This window comes from Sapajus apella, unplaced genomic scaffold (assembly GCF_009761245.1).
Source record: "Sapajus apella isolate SASKATOON/1434 unplaced genomic scaffold, GSC_monkey_1.0 scaffold18, whole genome shotgun sequence".
In the NCBI taxonomy this organism is placed as follows: Eukaryota; Metazoa; Chordata; class Mammalia; order Primates; family Cebidae; genus Sapajus; species Sapajus apella.
In genome coordinates this window covers 23,252,320-23,272,956 of record NW_022436958.1, presented here as the reverse complement: position 1 = coordinate 23,272,956, position 20,637 = coordinate 23,252,320, and the positions used below count along the sequence as shown (strand labels likewise).

At 39.8% G+C, this 20,637-nt stretch overlaps 2 protein-coding genes and 1 pseudogene across 38 annotated transcripts in view; 2 read left to right on the top strand and 1 right to left on the bottom strand.

Moving 5' to 3' along the window:
* MARCHF7 (membrane associated ring-CH-type finger 7) overlaps positions 1–10,915 on the bottom strand; it is a 55,027-nt gene extending 44,112 nt beyond the window's left edge. For 5 of the 18 annotated variants that reach the window (XR_004271246.1, XR_004271247.1, XM_032286309.1 and 2 more), the window contains exon 1: positions 10,518–10,688. Coding sequence is in view for 6 of the 18 variants with exons in the window: in XM_032286311.1 (XP_032142202.1) it covers positions 10,256–10,394 (139 nt within the window). In the remaining 12 variants the exon portion in view is untranslated. Of the gene's footprint in view, positions 1–10,255; positions 10,483–10,517; positions 10,689–10,791 lie in introns of those variants that run through there. The other 13 variants (XR_004271243.1, XM_032286305.1, XM_032286306.1 and 10 more) reach the window with 8 other exon arrangements.
* LOC116557156 overlaps positions 10,637–20,637 on the top strand; it is a 27,602-nt pseudogene continuing 17,601 nt past the window's right edge.
* Positions 10,729–20,637, top strand: part of BAZ2B (bromodomain adjacent to zinc finger domain 2B) — a 432,513-nt gene continuing 422,604 nt past the window's right edge. For 19 of the 20 annotated variants that reach the window (XR_004271241.1, XR_004271240.1, XM_032286284.1 and 16 more), the window contains exons 1-2: positions 10,729–10,865; positions 12,278–12,457. The gene's annotated coding sequence lies outside the window, so the exon portion shown is untranslated. Of the gene's footprint in view, positions 10,866–11,073; positions 11,278–12,277; positions 12,458–20,637 lie in introns of those variants that run through there. The other variant, XM_032286281.1, reaches the window with a different exon arrangement.

Sequence of the window (20,637 nt, the reverse complement as noted above, 5' to 3'; positions counted from 1 at the left end):
CTCAGGAGGCTGAGGCACAAGAATCACTTGAACCCGGGAAGTGGAGGTTGCAGTGAGCTAAGATTGTGCCACTGCACAATAGCTGGGCAACAGAGAAAGACTCTCTCAAAACAACAACAACAACAACAAAAAAAAAAAAAAAAAAAAAGAAAGAAAAAGGTATAAGCAAAAACAACAGACGAGTGGAAAGAGACATTTGAAGTTTAATGTTTTAAACCAAGACTTAAAAAGTGCAAAAAGAGTTCACATGTACAATCTTTCCTCAACGATCAATGAAATGGTCTTTTCTTTTCCTTCTGTTACTATATCACACTTTTTAAAATTCAGATTTTATTTCACAGCTGGACAGTTAGGCTATCTTCCTGTTTGGTGATAAGAAACCTATCACCAGGGCTGATTTCATAGCTGTGGGCTCTGAGCTTCAAAAAAGTTTTGCAACTGATATCCTGAAATTCTATCTTTGAACTTGAGTTTTATAAATGTCAGATAGGACAGTGGAGCATGCCTCACTGAAGTCCCAGTCATGAGAGATCCACTAGAATTTTATGCTCATGTTCCTCATCAACAAGTCTATTACTGAGGAAAGGGAGGCACTGACAAGAGGCTACACTTTCCATTCTCCAAAACTGGTATTGAGTGCGAAAGGAATTTAATTAACTACAAAGCCACAAAAAAAAAACCCTATCACTATTTGAGATTTTTCACTTACTGAACTTTTTGACTTCTGAGATGAAGTTTCTGGGTGAAGGTTCTCTGAAGCCAATATGTAGCTGGCTACTTTACCTAAGAAGACATACTTTTACTCTGTTAAGTATGCCATCGCCTTAAGACATTTTAATAACGGCTGACATAAGCAATAAGAGTAGAAAACCTACATTCATACCAATTCAACACTTTATGTAGTCTGTCTATCTTACAAACCTGTGGGCTTGCTTTAGCTACTAAAAAAATTAACTGCTTTTTAAATAGGTAATTTCTTTCCTCTGGTTATCCTAAGAAACTCTGAAGAGCTCCAGGATATAAACAAGGTAAGGAATCTTAACAGTCTACCTCCTCACAATAAGCTGGACTCCAAAGGACCACAACCTGAGATTAGGAGTTAAGCTATTACATCGGGGTTGGAGGCTCACAGCTGTAATCCCAGCACTTTGGGAGGCCGAGGCAGGTAAATCACAAAGGTCAGGGGTTTGGGACCAGTCTGGCTAACATGGCAAAACACTGTCTCTACTAAAAATACAAAAAACATGGTAGGGTATGGTGGCTCACGCCTATAATCCCAGCTATTCGGGAGGCTGAGACAGGAAAATGGCTTGAACCTGGGAGGCAGAGGTTGCAGTGAGACAATACTGTGCCACTGCACTCCAGCCTGGGCAACAGACAAGATTCCACCTCAGGTGAAAAAAAACAGTCAAGCTACTAATAGAAGTAAATCAGTTCTTGTACAGATTTGTAGCCCAGGTTAATGCTGCCAGCTTGGTAAATGGAAACTTGAATCCTGAATTTGGCTTATGGTGGTCCCAACTTAGTAATCCACTAGGAACATGGCAGAAGCCAACATAAATCTTGCTGGAGGAAAATGCCTTCACGCTAACTTTCAAATTATTTCTACAAATAATTTTTCAAGCATAATGAACAGGGGATAAGTATACAGTGAAATAAGATACCACAAACAAGGTCTTTGAGACACAAGATGAGAGAAAAAAACATAGTAGCAAAAACATCAAATCAAGATTTTGGGCAGATTATAAAACTATGCTTAGCGTGTTTAAATAAAGAGAAGTTTGAAAAATACAGGCAAGGAACACAAAACGGCAAAAAGAGCACTTTTTAACAAGTACACCATGACCATAATATTAACAACACCATGAGGATGAGACACCCAAAATCAAAGACATTATGTAAGATAACTGGCCTAGACTCTTCAGAAATCCTCCATGGCCTGGCACGGTGACTCACGCCTATAATCCCAGAACTTTGGGAGGCCAAGGCGAGGCGGATCACAAGGTCAAGAGTTCAAGACCAGCCTGGCCAAAATGGTGAAACTGCATCACTACTAAGAATACAAAAATCAGCTGGGTGTGATGGCGTGTGCTTGTAATCCCGGCTACTCAGCTGTTGGTGAGGCAGAAGAATCGCTTGAACCTGGGAGGCAGAGGTTGCAGCCTCCCAGAGTCAAGATCATGCTACTGCACTCAAGTGACAGAGCAAGACAAGAGAGGGGAGGGGGAACTCCTCCAGCATTCTTGGCCTCATACTAAGTACTAGGCAGTGGCAGTCCACTACTGGAATACTCTGAAGGTAGATAAAGCAATAAATCTCATACCCATCTCAACTACAGACAAAACAAACTCAACCCATTATACTAATGTCCCGACAGAAGTAGAATATGCCCATATCAATGCATAAATATTATTTATCTCAGTCTCTAATCTGTTGGTTTAACATTTAGTCAAAACTTGTATGATGTACAAAAATGCAATGAAAACAAAATCAACCCATTACCAAGAGACGAAATGGCAGAACCAGACAAAGAGATGGTCTCAATGTCAACAAATGAGGAAACTGGTGGGTTTAAGAGCAGACTATGTAAAACTGAAAAACTGGAGAAGGAGGAAATAAGCTAGAAAAAAATCGCCCCAAACTAAATTAGTATTAAGATCATTACAGGAAGAGATACGGTGGCTCCAAGATAAATCAGTGAGGACTCAAAGTCATGGAAACGGATAAAAGGCAGACTGAATACTTATTTCCCAAGTCAGAAAGAAATTACCTAATAACTGGGAAGGGAGGAAATTATTTATAATACTGATGAAAAACAAATGTTTTACTGTTTTTCTTTCAGGGGGTTGGGAGTGGGTGGGGCGGGGTGGTCAAGGAAGCACACAAAGATTAGTTGGTTTTAAAGAATGAGCTATCTGGCCGGTGTGGTGGCTTCCAGCACTTTGGGAGGACAGGGCAGGAGTTTGAGGCCTGGAATTCAAAACCAGCCTGGGCAACATATTGAGACCCTGACTCTACAAAAAATATATTTAAAAAAGAATAAGCAGGCCAGCCTGGCCAACATGGTGAAACACCACCTCTAATTAAAAAAAAAAAAAAAAAAAAAAAAAAAAAAAAATTAGCCAGGTGGTAGTGGCACATGCCTGTAATCCCAGCTACTCCGGAATTGAGGCAGGGAGGTGGAAGTTGTGATGAACAGAGATAGCACCACTGCACTCACAGTACGACCCTTTCTCAAAATAATAAGCAGCAGCAATCTAAGGTGCCCAGAAGGTCCAGAAGAATGCTGGAAATAAAATTTTGAAAACGCAGGAAAGCAGTGTGGCTGACAGTAAAATTTTCAATTCTATACACTGATTTATTTACTTTTTTTCCAGATACATATGCTATCTCCTTGCCTTCTACTTGTACTTTACTTTCTATGTATATAGTCGGCCTTAGCACTCTTCCTACCAACTTACCTCTAGTTCAATTTGGGGTACTCTGAAAAACTAAACCGGAAAACCTCAGGCAGTTGAAGAACCCATTAGGAGTAAAGGAGTTCCACCAATTACCCTACTTAGAGCTTTCTCTGACCACAACTACAAGCTGCCTACCAGGTAGAGCTTGGATTTTTAGTTTACCAAATTCGGAAAGCTGTGAATTCCTAAAAACAGTACAATGTCCAAACGTTTTTCTTTGATTCTGCTTATGAAGGTTTTTCTCAAATGTTACGTATCCCCTTCCATTATGCTATAGATTACTATGTCCCATTACTATAATAACGGCCTTGTTCAGGTATGTCAAGTACACACAGTAGTCATAATATAACCAGCCTAATAAAATGCCCAACCCTATTAACATATGCTACCTCCCACACCTAAAAGTCTTTTCCTGTATGTTAATGTATGCTTGAATAAATATGTATTTAGGCTGGACACAGTGGCTTACTTACACCTGTAATCCCAGCACTTTGGGAGGCTGAGGTGGCAGATCATGAGATCAAGAGACCCCATTTCTACTAAAAGTACAAAAAATTAGCTGGGTGTGGTGACATGAGCCTATAATCCAAGCTACTTGGGAGGCTGAAGCAGGAGAATCACTTAAACCCCGGAGGTAGAGGCTGCAGTGAGCCCAGATCATGCCACTGCACTCCAGCCTGGCAACAGAGCGAGACTCAGTCTCAAAAAAATTGTATTTAATATGTTAATAAAATTCACTTCCTTTTTTTTTTTTTCCAAAATACAAAACTGAGGCTAGGCAGGAAATAAGTTAATCTTTGGCTAATTTTTGCATATCAGCCAATTTCTATGGTGGTGTCGGATCATGAGGTCAAGAGTTTGAGAGACTGCATTTCTACTAAAAGTACAAAAATTAGCTGGGTATGGTGGCATGAGCCTGTAATCCCAGCTACTAGGGAGGCTGAGGCAGGAGAATCACCTGAACCCAGGAGGCGGAGGCTGCAGTGAACTGAGATCATGCCACTGCACTCCAGCCTGGCAACAGAGACTCAGTCTCAAAAAAACTGTATGTAATATATTAATAAAATTCATTTCCTATTTTCTTCCAAAATAGAAAACTGAGGCTAGGCAGGAAATAAATTAATCTTTGCCTAATTGTTGCACATCAGCCAATTTCTATTTGTAGAAACATATCAATTGAGTGCCAGCTTTAAGGTCTGCCCCTTACTTGGCATGCTTGGGTATGACTCTAGGTATAATCTAATGCTTAATTTCCTCACCTACAAAATGGTGATAATGATAGTATCAATTTCACAAGTATAGTGTGAGCTTTCCTGGCACACAGCATGCGTTCAGCAAACATCAGCTATTATTAAGCAATATCACTAAGCGTAAAGGTTTTCATATAAACAGCTCAGTAGAAATTTTGTTGGCTTTTTCATTATTTGAAATTTGTCTTTAACACATAGTAAAATCTTTCAAAGTCATTCAGATTTATATATAGGATATTCACTGCAAGGTAAAGAAACGTATACAGGATTACTAATATAAGCACATGCATTCAACAACTGGAAAGAAATAGTCATTTTTATCATTTTACTGTTATCTCTGGGTGATGGCATTACTGATGTGTTTTTTTCCTTTATACTTAGTTTTCAAAAAACTTCTTAAATGTACTTTGTTAATTGAGGTCAACAATTATTTGTCAAAGGAAAAGACATTTTTTAAGTAACTTGTATTACAGAAGTCCTAAGGAAAATAATTCCCTTTCTAACTTGCTGGTTTACAGCCTTGCGTAGCTACATACCACAAAGTAGTAAATACTAAGTAATACTCTTCTAGTAAAAACTAAGTGAAAGATAATGTTAAAATTACTTCACAAAATGGAGTTCAGATTACCTGAGTGTGACTTAAAATTTTTATCATGAAAATTTTTTAAAATACACAAAAGGTACAGCCAATAATGAGCGTCCATGTACCAATCAAGTCTTCAACCATTATCAACATTCATCTTCTCTATTCTACCAGCTACTTTACTATTTTAAAGCAATCCCAAGCATGATATTTTTGAGGATATCTGGGTTTTTTTTTTGTTGTTTGTTTGTTTGTTTGTTTTTTAGACAGTCTTGCTCTGTTGCCAGGCTGGAATGCAGTGGCGCAATCTTGGCTCACTGCAATCTCTGCCTCCTGGGTTCAAACAATTCTTCTGCCTCAGCCTCCCAAGTAGCTGGCACTACAGGCACGTGCCACCACGCCCAGCTAATTTTTGTATTTTTAATAGAGACAGGGTTTCACCATGTTGGCCAGGATAGTCTTGATCCCTTGACCACGTGGTCTGCCCGCCTTGGCCTCCCAAAGTGCTGGGATTACAGGTGTGAACCACCATGCCCGGCCAGATATCTATTCTTAAGTGGTCTAAAGAATCTCTGGTAAATTACAAAATATGGCTACAAATTTTCCTCATCTTAGTATTAGCCCCCTTTGTAATGCAATGTTGCTGCTTTGCCCAGGATGAGACAATCTTACTTCCCCACCTCAGTCTTGTGTGACTAGGAGAATGCACTGTGACATTTTTAAGATGTGCAAGGTTTTAAGAGGTCTCATAAGCTTCTCTTGGAACGCTGTCTCGAGACTCCTGTGTCATAAATGATCACACGGAGCAAGGCCTAGATGTCAACTAACACCAGCTGCCAAATATGAGTGATGCCATCTTGGATCTCCCAGCCTGGGAAATCCTCCAGCTGAATGCTAGCACACAAGTAAGCCCCAGCAAGATGGGTAGAACTGCTCAACAGGCACGTAGAATTGTAAAAAAACAGTAAACAGTTGTTTTAATCCACTAGGTTTTGAGGTGATTTGTTATGCAGCCATAGAGCAAAGCTTCATAACTTAGCCTTTTTTCTACTGTTACCATTCTATTATCTTATGCCCTCAGTCTTTGAAAACTGATTTTAACTGAGTCTAACCAGAGAACTATCTTAAATATCTAGGGAAGATTACAGGTTCTGGATTACTAAAAGTACACCACTACTATATGATAAACTCATGGCACAAAGGCCAGATTAATCACACAAAATACCAATACAATATTGACTGATTGATTGGAGAGAGGGTCTTGCTCTGCTGCAAAGGCCAGAGTGCAACGGTGCAATCAAAGCTCATTGTAGCCTTGACCTCTTGGGTTCAAGTGATCATCCCACCTCAGCCTCCTGAGTAGCTTGGACTACAGGCACGCACCACCATACCCAGCTAGTTCCTGTATTTTAGTAGAGACAGGGTTTCACCATGTTTCCCAAGCTGGTCTCGAACTCCTCAGCTCAAGCAATCTGCCTGTCTCAGCCTCTCAAAGTGCTAGGATTACAAGAGTGAGACACCATGCTCAGCCCCAAAGTAGTATTTCAAGAGTCTTCCAGAAATACAAACACAGTTATAATTTCATTATTTACATATACTTAGCATATCCTTTTCTTTAAAAAAAAAAAAAAATCTGCTTCTGGGGAAAATTTTTTTTCCTTAGTGGGAAATCATAGTAAACAAGGAGACATGGAAGCTAAGGGTGGGTCAATGAGGGAATCACTGTGAAAGTACACACATTTTGGGCCTTAAAAAAATCATCTCTCTTGATTTTTAGTTGACAAATATTTAAAACACAAGAATATGATATACCCAAACGTGAAAAAATTAGAAAAAAGTTTAACATCCCATGAGAAAATATGACTATGATGTTAAGTCTACACTACACCACTTTAAAAGACAAAGTGTTCTCCTTGAAGTGAATTTAATCTCTAAGCATCAAGTTTCATTTGCTGAGTGGAAACCATTTTAGGGTTCTTTCTATAAAGTGTGAAACATCACACTAATGTGCAATGATCATAATGGAAAGATAACTACTTCTGAGGTTCAAAACTTGCCTTCTTTTTAAGCTGTTGACAAAAATGGGTGTAGAGCAGCAGGTGATTTTAAAACCAGGTATTCAACTTCCTCGTCTAACTGGTAGAGTCAGATAAATATATTTGAGGGCAGGAAAAACGAGCTCTGATCATGTAAGTTCACGCCAGGGTGGAAATGTTGAAAATTAAGATTAATGAAAATTAAACCCCAGCATACTGTGGCTCACAAGCAGGCCTGTAATCACAGTGCTTTGGGAGGCTGAGGCAGGAGGATTGCCTGAGCTGAGGAGCTGCAGGCTAGCCTGGGCAACATGGTGAAGCCCTGCCTCTATAAAAAATATAAAAGTCAGTCAGGCATGGTGGTACACGCCCGTAGTCCCAGCTACCTAGTGGGCTGAGGTGCGACAATTGCTTGAGTCTGGGAAACTAGGGCTGCAGCAGCCTGGGCAACAGAGTGAGACCCTGTTTCAAAAAAAAAAAAAAAAAGAAAGAAAGAAAGAAATTAAACCCCTTAAAACTCTCAAATTATAATTTTATCCTCCCCAATCTCAGACTTTTTGGCTCATCTTATGATTAGCAAATACTGTATATTAAGATAAAATTTTTGACTGTAACTGAATTCTGCTTTGGTGAATTCAAGTAATCTTAGTAGGAACTTAAAATCTGATTCCTTTTAAATTGTAATCATTCTCATGTGATCAGTTGATTCACTTATTTAACAGTTAAAAGCTTCTTTAGCTTAGTTTAATTTGTTGTTTAAAAGTGAAGTTTAATGCAACACTGCATTTCATTCATGCATGTCCCACTGTTCTTTATTACTGGCACTTAATTATCTGTGCTAACAGAAGGATATATCAGTAAAGATAATCTAAAAATTATTTTTATTTTGTTAAGGAACACAATAGCTCTCCATTCCACAGAACAGAGCACTAACTTTATTTTTATTTATTTTTTAGAGACAGGGTCTCGCTCTATGGCGCAGGCTGGAGTGCAGTTAAGCTATTATCATACCTCACTGCAGTCTCCAACTCCTAAGCTCAAATGATTGGTCCTGCCTCAGCAGCCTAAGTAGCTACTAGTAGCAGTGTGCACCACTACATATGCAAAGATGGGGTCTTTGTGGCCCTGGCTGCTCTTGAACTCCTGGCCGTAAGCAATCATCTCACCTTGACCTCCCAAAGTGACGGAATTACAGGAGTGAGCCACCACATCCAGACACTAATTTTCTGGTACAGTGCAGAAGGTCTTTCATGTCAGGCTCTAACTTACCATTCAATGTATATTTCAGCTACAGGAAAAAATCATGAATTCCTAAAACAAAACATCATGACGCTGCACAGTTTCTTTATCAAAGTCCTAGTGATCCTTCACATCTTAGTTCAAGCAATAAACAAATCCTGTAAAATTTCCAAGATCAAGTTCCCCTCCTCTATGCTCCCACAGAACTACTGTACAGTCATACTAAGATAATAATAGTTGTTTATACATTAGTCTGATGACTAAACAGTGAGTTGTGGAGGGCAGATGCCATGTCAAGCTCATTCTTGCAATGTGAAGCTCTCTGTAATTTGTAATTTAAGTACGACAAATCACAAATTTTCCAAAAAAAGTTTTAAGATATTTGAGTGATTTTCTATTACAAAATTATTTTCCTATAATACAATGTCAAAATGTATGCAATTCTTGAACATAGAGCAGATAAAGAGTTATGTGAGGTGGGTATGGAGCGGACTAAATGCTGGCTACAGGAGAGTCATGGATGATGACTTTTGTGTCCATGTTTGTTACCTGACACCTTCATATAGAACATACCTGGGCATCCTCGTCCTTTATCTGGGAAAATAAGCCCTCTCCCAGGGTAGCAGAAAAAAGGAAACCATTTGTACTTGAGTAAGTAGGAATTCTTATTCAAGACACCTGACCCAGCATGAAACTGGATGAAAACCAAGACTAGTATTATGTCCGACAGTGACTGCTTCACACACCACCTCAGCAAATTTAATCCTCTCTAGAAATTAACTGCCATGTTTCTGAGACAATCTTATGAGCTTAAATAATTATGGAAAAAAATCATGACTCAAACCCAGGTCTTCTGAGTCTGGTGCTACTATACACCAGTGCTGTTTCCCGAAATGCTGTAGAGTTGTTAAATGAAAATATTATACTGACCCCATTTCTCAAATTAACTTTTTGCTATCTCAAGAAAAAGATCTAGTTACACCACGTGTGTGCCTTTTTAGTAACTGTACATTGTTTGATTTTTAAATCAAAAATTCATCTTTAACACCACCTCTTGGTTCTGGACAGAAACGTGGAGATTTAAAATAACATCTAATCAGAAAAATATCTAATCAATCCTACAAAATAGGGGGAAAAAGCTCGCTAAATTTAGTTTTGACACATTTAACATTAATCGTGATGAACTTATTACTCTGATACTTTCCCACTATATTTACTTTGATACTTGGGAGAAAGTATTAAGTGCAGCATTTTGGGGTGAGTGGATGGACACATTCATTTTCAATACGCAGTTTCACCAAAATGAGGGAGTTTCCTACTCCCGGCGCCTTCCATATTTTTACTTCTTAGGCCAACAGGTCCATCTTTAATACAATCAACTACTTCCAGTTGCAAACTCCACAATTCGCCACCACACAAAAATAACTCCCAGGGCGTCACGATATTCAAAAACTGGCGTTACCAACAAGCCAATCTTGGTCGAATCTAAGGGCCTGCCGAAGTCACTTCGACTCCAGGCCGGGCTGGGCGAGCCGGAGCCCTGCCCGCCTTCTCCCTGCGCTCACTGGCGAGCTCACGCGCGACACCCGCTGCCCGCAGGGCTCGAGGACCCCCACCCCCCAGTACCGCGGCCCAAGAGGAGGCCGCCCCGCGTGTCAAAGGAGGGCTCAGGCCTTTTCCCCTTACCAGTCACACGTCCCTGAGGAAGACACACAATCTGCCCCCTCCACCCGCCACAAACCACTACCGGACGAAAGGCCCCTGGCAGGGGAAGCCTGCGCCGTGTCCCTCTTCGCACCGGTGGCCCCGTACCAAGCTCCTCCATCCTATCCGGAGAGGAAGCGGCCTCCGCGTCCGCAGGCCTCTTCGTTTCCTCCCCTCCCCCACTCGCGGCCTGGTCCCGAACTAGCTCCCGGGACGGAGAAGACCGAGCTCCGCAGCTCATTACCCCTGCTCCTGAGCCAGCACTGACCAGGGCGCGTTCCGCTCGCAGCGACCCGCACCGTCGCCTTCCTCCTCGGAGTTCTAGGCCAGTGACTGTGGAAAAGCAGTCCGCAGCGAAGCACAATGGCGCCCGCCCCTCTCCCGCATCCGGCGCAGAACCAGCCGCCACCGTTAAGTGCCCCTCCCTGCTCCTGCTCCCCCCACTTCGCGGTCTTCCTGACTTCTCGCGAGAGTGGCGGCGCTGCGGGGATCGAGAGCTGCGGGCTGGCTGGACGTACCCCACCGCGGGGTGGTGCTCTGACAGCGGGAACCGTTGAAGGGCTGCCTCTAGGGAGTCAGCGAGACGCCACTGGTAAGCGGCAGCGGCTGGCTGGCCTGCGTGCGGGCAGCTGGGCTGGCGAGTGTGCGGGTGCCAAGAGCTGGAGGCCCGGCCCTGGGTGGTCATCTCCACAGGGTTGGCGTGCCCGCCCGGCTAGCGTCTCTGAGCCAGCCCCTTCCCTCCTGGGCGCCGGGTCCCCGCCCACAGGCTCTTGCCTACCTGCGGGCCCCGTACTCGAAATAACGCCCAGCTCTTTGGCTTTTTTTTTTTTTTTTCCTTTTTCTGGCGCTTGGTAAGTGGCGCAGTGAATGTTGAATTGAATCAAGCACTGCCTTTTCCGACCTCCCCCCTCCCCGCTTGCCTCCCTGCCCGCCCTGTGTGATCTGACTGACTTCCCCCGAAGAGTTGGAGCCTGTTTGTCCAACCTTGTGATAATTTCCTTGTGGTAAATCTTGGTGATGGTGATCATGTCTTTTAAAATCGTGATACTGACCTTTAATAGCTTAGCTATCGATTTAGCAGTAAACAAATTCACCTATTTAGAAAGACGGAGGAAAATTGTGAGGTGAATGGTCTGGTGAATATCAGATGAAACTTTCAAAGAACTGTAAATGTGACAACGTAAGATTTAAATGAGTACTAATAAAAGGGAATAGGTTAGGGAAAAGCTACAGTTTATGTGGAAATATTTAGATGACATGTTGATTTGGAATACTTAATCAAAAGTTCTTTAATGGAAAAGATCAATTATTGAAACTTGGAAGAATACTGAAAGGCACTTGACTTTTTAAATGACTTATTTTGTTAAGGTATTAAAAGTAATCCTTTGGATCCAAATAATTTTAATAAGTGAAACAATGTTTATATGTATTTTACATCTGTTTCTATGTCATTACATCCGAAGAGAATGGCCTTATTTTACTGTTTTAGGGACTAACAGACTGTCCATGTTTCACTATGATAAATTCTAAAATACGATACATTTTAAAGATTTAAAGTTTAGTATTTTAAGTTGGCATGTTAAGTACCCATCTAACTTTTAGGCTAAGAGATGAAAATAAGCATCTGGTATGTGATAAAGTGAATAGAGATTACTTTTGAGGAAATTAATCTGCCCTTTAAAGAAAAAAACTTTTTTTCCAGCCTGTTCAATTACCCCTGCAGCATTGTGGTTATAGATATCATGTATACACCCTGAAGAACCAGACTGTATGGGTTCAAATTCCAGCCCTGCCTCTTACTACCTTTGTTATCTCAAGCAGTTCCTTAACCTTGCTAAACCAAGGTTTCCTGTAAAATGGGGTTCTTAACAGTACCCATCCCCTATAGGGTTGTTGATTAGGTAAGATAATGCATCAGTTCCTGCATTCTGCAATTGTTAGCTATTACATACCATGTCTGAACACCAATAATATTGTCTCTTTCTGTGACTTGCTATTACATAGGTCCCTTAAACATCTTTTCAAGATTATTCTATGCTAAGAGAAATGATTGCACCCTTTTCCTGAGCTATGGCAGTCAGACCTGGCAGTGGTAACCACTCTACAGAACTCCCAAACCTGGCAAGCATGGTGCAGATTTTGGCAGATTATGGCTTTGTCCCTCCCCAGCACTGATATTATGAAGTGAGTATGACACCAATTTCCTATGCTAAATAGAGCTTCCAGATTCTAGTTTTTTATTGGTGCTAGTAAATAGATAAAGACCACTGATAAATATGCTTTACTATTTAAGAATGGTTCTTTGTGTTTCTTTTTAATATATTCTCTCTGATTTCAGTATTCAGGTAATTATCATGAGTGATAAATAATTATTGAGATTTTGCTATACTAAAGACATTTTGCTGGGAATTATGGATGTGAATAGGTCATGGAAAATGACCATATTTTCTTAACTAAAAATCAGGAAAAAGTGATTTGACAGGCAAGTGTTTGAAGTCAGAACTGTTCCAGACAATCTAGACGCCATGGTTGCCTTTTATCCGCAGAGTTCCCTCACTCGACCTTCCCTTGCTAAACTTTTTATCCTTTATGAGTGACTCTGACATACCTTTCTGTTTCTAAATATCTTTGTTCACCACTCACCTTAGTTTTCATTTTTGAACTTGGCTTCTTCTCTAAGTTAACACCTTATTGACTAATTTTTCTCCTTTTATTTTATAAACCTGTCTGTCATTTAGCCATGGTCATTCAGCCCTTTACTGTTATGTTTTGAGTATTTCTTAGTACTCACCTGATAGCTTAAAATGCTCTTTCAGATAATTGAATTTCCAAGTACTTGTTTTCCCATCTTTTTTATCATCCCACAAGCTAACCTTGTAAGAAGCTTCTCTTTGGCAAGGGCAGTTGTACAGATATCTTTCACTTTGCAAAAATGGTGGGGCATTGAAAAGATGTGGTTACATTTGCTTTTTGCAAATCATATAATTTTTTATTGATATATAATATTTGTATATATATGTAAGGCACATGGGATATTTTGTTACATGCATAGAATATGTAATGATCAAGGCAAAGTATTTAAGATAGTCATCACCTAGAGTATTTATGACTTCTGTGTTGGTAGTATTTCAAGTCTTCCCTTCTAGCTATTTTGAAATATACAATATAATGTTGTTAACTAGTCACTCTGTTCTGCTATCAAACGTTAGAACTTACTCCTTTTATCTAACTTTATGTTTGTACACATTAAGCATCCTCTTTTTGTCCCCACCCCCCACCATACACATACCCTTCCCAGCCTCTGGTAACTATCATTCTACTGTCTACTTGCATGAGAACAACTTTTGTTTTTTTTGAGATGGAGTCTCGCTCTGTCACCAGGATGGAGTGCAGTGGTGTGATCTCAGCTCACTGCAACCTCCGCCTCCCGGGTTCAAGCGATACTCCTTCCTCAGCCTCCCAAGTAGCTGGGACTACAGGCATGTGCCACCATGCCCAGATAATTTTTGTATTTTTAGTAGAGATGGGGTTTCATCATGTTGGCCAGGATGGTCTCGATCTTTTGACCTCATGATCTGCCCGCCTTGGCCTCCCAAAGTGCTGGGATTACAGGCATGAGCCACTGTGCCCAGCCGAGAACAACTTTTTTAGCTCCCACGTATAAGTGAGTACATGCAGTATTTGTGTTTCTGTGCCTAGTTTATTTAACTTAAGGCTCACCAGTTTCATCCATGTTGCTGCAAATGACAGGATTTTATTCTTTTGTATGGCAAAATAATTTTTCATTGTGTATATGTACTACATTTTCTTTGGCCATTCATCCGTTGATATACACTTAGGTTGATTGCCTATCTTTGTTATTGTGAATAGCACTATAGTAAACAAAGGAGTAGAGGTATGTCTTTGATATACTGATTTCCTTTCCTTTGAATAAATACCCAGTAGTGGAATTGCTGGATTATATGGTAGTTTTTTTTATGTGTGTAATTTTTTGAGAACGCTCCATACTATTTTCCATAATGACTGTACTAGTTTACATTCCCATGTCAGTGCATAAGCATCCCTTTCTCCACATCCTTGCCAGCATCTTGTTTTTTTTTTTTGTCTATTTGATAGTAGCCATTCTAACAGGGCTAAGATGATATCTCATTTGTGGTTTTGATTTGCATTGTCTTGGAGATTATGATGTTAACTATTTTTTCATATGTCTGTTGGCTGTTTGTTTGACTTCTTTTAATAAATGTGTATTCAGATCCTTTGCCTGTTTTTAATGGAATTATTTGCTTTTTTGCTGTTGAGTTTGAGTTCCTTATTCTTATCGTTCTTATATAATTTTCCTAAGGTTATGGATATTAATCCCTTGTCAGATGAATAGTTTATAGATATTTTTTCTCCCATTCGGCAGGTTGTCTCTTCACTTTGTTGGTTGTTTCCTTTGCTGTGCAGTATCTTTTTAGTTCATAGTCCCATTTGTCCATTTTTGTTGCCTGTGCTTTCGAGGTCTTAGACATAAAATCTTTGCCTAGACCAGTGTCCTAGAGTGTTTTCCTTATGTTTTCTTCTAGTAGCTTTATAGTTTTGGGTCTTACATTTAAGATTTAATCTATTTTGAATTGATTTTTGTATATGGTGAGAGAGAGAGGTTGTTTCATCCTTCTGCACATGGATATCCAGTTTTCCCAGCACCATTTATTGAAGAGTTTTCTTTTTCCAGTGTACATATAATTTTAAGTTGTAGATACAATTTTACTCGGGATGAGACAAGAGTACTTATAGTGAGGTCCCAGAGTTGAAAACAAGGGATACGAATTTCTTCTCAAATGGGAATATTATTAATCCCTAGAGACAGGAACTGGTATCATCAAACAACTTAACAGTCCACTATTTAAAGTAGATTTCAGTCTATAGATTCAGGATCCCTACTTCTTTTTTTTTTTCTTTTTTTATCCAGCCCGTAATGTCATGAGGACCCCTACTTCTGAGGGATATATTACTTAAAGGTCCATTGCTTTTAAGTCTTGGTTGTAAGGAATTCCCTTCATAACAAAAATCATAAACTCTCGATTTAGTGCCTTTATAAATTTTATTTTTTCAACATCAAGTTTTATTTGAAGTTGCCACATTTAATAAATGAACATCCAAAACATCCTGTTGGTTGACTTCTGCTGGATTAGCATCAAAACCTCTTAAATCCCTAAGCCAATTGAAAAGGATATAGAGGCCAGATGCAGTGGCTCACGCCTATAATCCCAGCACTTTGAGTGGCTGAGTCAGGAGGATGCTTGAGACCTGGAGTTTGAAACTAGCCTGAGCAACAAGGCCAGACCCTATCTCTACCAAAAAAAATTTTTCATTAGCCCTGTGCATTGGTGCATGCCTGTAATCCTAGCTACTTGCAAGGCTGAGGCAGGAGGATTGCTTGAGCCCAGGAGGTTGAGGCTTGCAGTGAATGAGGCTTGCACTGCATTCCAGCCTGGGTAACAGACCCTGTCTCAAAATAAATAAATAAAAGGATATTAAAACACATAAAGAGAGTACCATCTTGAAACCCTCTCTGAGAAACCTCTCTCTTATATCTAAGCTTACAATCTAGATCTCACTGCTTCTAGAAAGATGATTCCTGCTTATAGTTACTGTAGAATAACTGGCCTCACCAGGAACAATTCCCAATTTATGGAACACTTGGAATTCAGACCTTGCACACTGCCTGAAATATATAAAATGCTTAACAAAAGCAGATATATTTTATTCATTTTTTTAAATATGTGAGGACTCATTCCATCTCCCAGGTGGTGGCACCATCATAGCTCACTGCAGCCTCAAACTTCTAGGTTCAAGCTGTCCTCTTGTGTCAGCCTCTCAAGTGGCTGTGACTACAGGTGTGCTATGACTGTGTGGGGCTATTTGTTTTTAAATTTTTTCTGCCCAGGCTGGTCCTGAACTCCAGGCCTCAAGTGATCCTCCCACCCCGGCCTCCCAAAGTGCTAGAATTACAGGCATGAGCCACCACACCCAGTTAACAGCTATATTTTATTTTTTTGAGACAGGGTCTCATGGTTGCCTCTCAGGCTGGAATGTAGTGGCTCAATCTTGGCTCACTGCAACCTCCGCCTCCCAGGATTGAGTGATTCTCCTGCCTCAGCCTCCCAAGTAGCTGGGATTACAAGTGCCCACCACCATGCCTGGCTAATTTTTATATTTTTAGTAGAGATGGGGTTTCACCATGTTGGCCAGGCTGGTCTTGAACTCCTGACCTCAGGTGATCCTCCTGTCTCGGCCTCCCAAAGTGCTAGGATTACAGGCACGAGCCACCGTGCCTGGCCAACAGCTATATTTTATTACTATTATTATTATTATTATTGTTAATAGAGGTGAAGTCTCAGTACGTTGCCTACGGTGGTCTCAAACTCCTGACCTCAAATGATCCTCCTGCCTTGGCCTCCCAAAGTGCTGTGATTATAGGTGTGATCCACCATGCCCAGCCGTATTTTTTATTATTGATAAAACTAGGAATTGGAAAACTGTGGTACATGGACCAAACGTAGCCCACTACTTACTTTTAAATACTTTAATTGGAACACAGGTATGCCCATTAGACTGTGTACTGTCTACTGTTGTATATTATGTATTAGTCAGGGTTCCCCAGAGAAACAGAACCAATAGTATACAATACATTATCTGACTGTCAAGATATTTATTTTAAGGAATTGTCTCATGTAATTGTGAAGCCTGATAAGTTTGAAATTTGTGGGGCATGTTCACAGGCTGGAAACTAAGACCAGGGTTTATGCTGCAGTCTTAAGGTAGAATTTCTTTTCTAGGAAACTTCAGTTTTTGCTCTTAAGACTGATTGGATGAGGCCCATCAACAATATCAAGAGTAATCTCTTTAAAGTAAACAGATTGTAGATATTAACCACTTCTGCAAAATACCTTCACAGCAGCCTGGATTAGTGCTACTTAAGTAACTGGATATTCTAGACTTGCCAAGTTGTCGTATAAAATTAACCATCACAGTTTAACTGCTTTCACCCTACAGTTTAGTAGTTGTCACAGTTTAGTAGTTGTGACAGAGATGGTATGACCTAGAAATCCTAACATATTTAGTACCTGTTACAGAAAGTTTGCTGACCTCTGGAGTAAAACATAAAACCAAATTGAACTAAACTCTGTTCTTGCAATAGAGTTCAGCCAAATGTACACGTGTGTGAACACACACACGCAGACACGCACATGAGTTTCAGAACGATAGTAATCAAGGACCGTGCTTGGCCTCCTTGACCACTTCAGACTACATTTTTTTAAGATTGGAAGCAGAAGGGGATACTGATATAAATTCCTTGAACATTTCTTCTGGCAAGTTAGGCTACATCCTCTTTTATCTTAAAATTTTTTTTCATGTCAACATATGTGTACAGTTTTATAAAAAGCTATATATGTGATTGTATCATACCTACTATTTTAATGTAGTCCTTTTCTTTTCCATTTTTCACCTTTTCCTTGCCTTTTTCTTTTCCTTTTTTAATTTGGCTTTCCTGCCTCTGTTTACTACTCCACAAACATCCTTTGCAACTGATGTTGACCAACTACTGTGTATCCACCCACCTTATTTTCTGCATGGTCACACAATCATAAATGAGCATGTGTGTTATATATGTTTACAGAAATATTGGTAATGACAGAGTTCTTTTTACCATTTAATTTATAAAATGAAATCAAATTTAAGCATGCATCTTCATCTAACATTTTTCATCCTATAGTCCCTTTTCTCAGAATCCCTATTTTTATTTAGTTGTTTAGCCTTTCTTTTTGATTTGTAATAGATATTATCACTCTGCTGCCTTCACAGTGTTTTTTTCATTTCTATTGATTTTACATGTAGTATTTTTTTTTGCCATAGATAGCTTTATATGGTAAAATGTGTTAATGATTTCTTTAATAAGTTATAGGTTTCCAATTTAACTTAAAAAGTCTTACTTATCCCTGGATATTATCATGCAGTATCCTACGTTTTCCAGATTGTGCTTAATTATTCTCAATTAACTGATCTCTTATACCAAAAAAAAATCTCATTTTTGTATATGAAATAAGATAATAGGATCTAATTTTATTTTCTTCTCAATAGCTAGCCAGGTGTGCCAGTAGCATTCTTCAATAATCCATTCTTTTCTCTGTAATTAGAAAGACCACCTTTGTCATATATTGAATTTTTAAATTTATGTTAAATATATTTCTGGATTTTTTTATTCTGGAAACTATTCAGACCTATAAACATTAAACTATTCAGAAAATGAAATATTGTTTACCTATATTTTGAATCTTTCTCCTGTTTATTAGTACTGTTCTGTTTTTCTGTCACCTACTTGTTCAGTTATAAGAAGTGGTAACTAGGCTGGGCATGGTGGCTCATACCTGTAATCCCAGCACTTTGGGAGACTGAGGTGGGTAGACCACTTGAGCCCAGGAGTTTGAGACAGGCCTGGACAACATAGTGAGACCACATCTCTACAAAAAATACAAAAATTAGCCAGGTGTGATAGCACACACCTGTAGTCAAAGCTACTTGGAGGGCTTAGGCAGGAGAATTGCTTGAGCCAAGGAGGCAGAGATTCCTGTGAGCTGAGATTGTGCCACTGTACTTCAGCCTGACAGCCTGGGTGACAGGGCAAGACCCTGTCTTTAAAAAAAAAAAAAAAAAGGCTGGGCGCAGTGGCTCATGCCTGTAATCCCAGCACTTTGGGAGGCCGAGTCAGGTGGATCACCTGAGGTCAGGATTTGAGACCGGCCTGGCCAACATAGTGAAACCCCATCTCTACTAAAAATACAAAAATTATCTGGGCATGGTGGTGCATGCCTGTAATGCCAGGTACTTGAGAGGCTGAGGCAGGAGAATTGCTTGAACCCAGGAGACAATTGGTTAATTGCACTGCAGCCTGGGCAACAAGAGCAAAACTCCGTCTCAAAAAAAAAAAAGGAAAGAAAGAAATGGTAACTCTTTCTCCTCCAGAATCACCCAATACACCTAATTGATTTTACGTTAAACAGTGCAAGTTATACTACCAGCATACCTAGGAATTATCTTATTTTTTCCACTATTCCTTTTTCACTTTCTTAGCAGCTGGATAAAGCCATTAAATACACATACTCCAGTTATTTAAAAACACCTCATCAGTACTTTTATATATCGTAATAATGCTTTAAAAACTAAATACATGCAACATATGTACTACTTAACTAGTTTCTCAAATAACCCTATTTTTTTTTTAATCCCAGAGTCTGTTCTAAGTTTCTCACCATGGGCTTCAGTGCTCTTGACAGCAAACATGCCATTTATACCAAGGACAGTATAGAAGAAATCCTGCATATCTTCATATTACATCATCATAAAATGGTATAGGAATGGTAACACACTTAAAATATTTACCTTATATTTTTGTTTGTAAAACTGGCATGGCACATAAGCATGATGACGGTGGTGGTTGATTATTGTGGTTTGAATGTTATTTTCTTCAAAGCTGTGACCTCTGCACTTTTCAAAAAAAATTTTTTTTTTGAGACAGGGTCTTGTTCTGTTACCCAAGCTGGAGTATAGTACGATTATACTTGGAGTATAGTAGCTGGATATAGGCACGATCACTGCTCACTCTAGCATCTACTTTCTGGGCTCAAGAGATCCTACCAGCTCAGCCTCCCAAGTAGCTGGGACTACACGCCTGGCTAATTTTTGTATTTTCTGTAGTAACAGGGTTTCACCATGTTGCCAAGGCTGGTCTTGAACTCATAGGCTTAAGCAATCTGCTCAACTCAGCCTTCCAAAGTGCTGGGATTAAGCCATGAGCCACCACACCTGGCCCAAAATTGTATTTTAATTCAGTTTTTAGCGGATATTTAACTCTGCGTGTTTTTTTTGTTTGTTTGTTTTTGCATAGCATTAATTTTGCCTAGATTTGTGGGAAAACTTTTTTTTTGGGGGGGGGAATGATTATTTCATTGTTTTCAAGTCTATTTATTAAGGTATTTTTAAAGCTTATGTTTATCACAAATAGTTATTTAAATTGAAAGTTTTGCCCTGACTCAGTGGCTCACGCCTATAATCCTAGCACTTTGGGAGGCCAAGGCGCTGGGCGGGATCACTTGAGTTCAGGAGTTCAAGACCAGCCTGGTCAACATGGCAAAACCCTATCTTTACTAAAAGAAAAATACAAAAATTAGCTAGGTGTGGTGGCAGGAGCCTGTAATACAAGCTACTCGGGAAGCGGAGGCGGAGGTTGCAGAAAGTTGAGATTGTACCACCACTGCACTCCAGCCTGGCCAGCAGAGCAAGACTCCATCTCAAAAAAAAAAAAAAAAAAAAAAAAAAGAGAA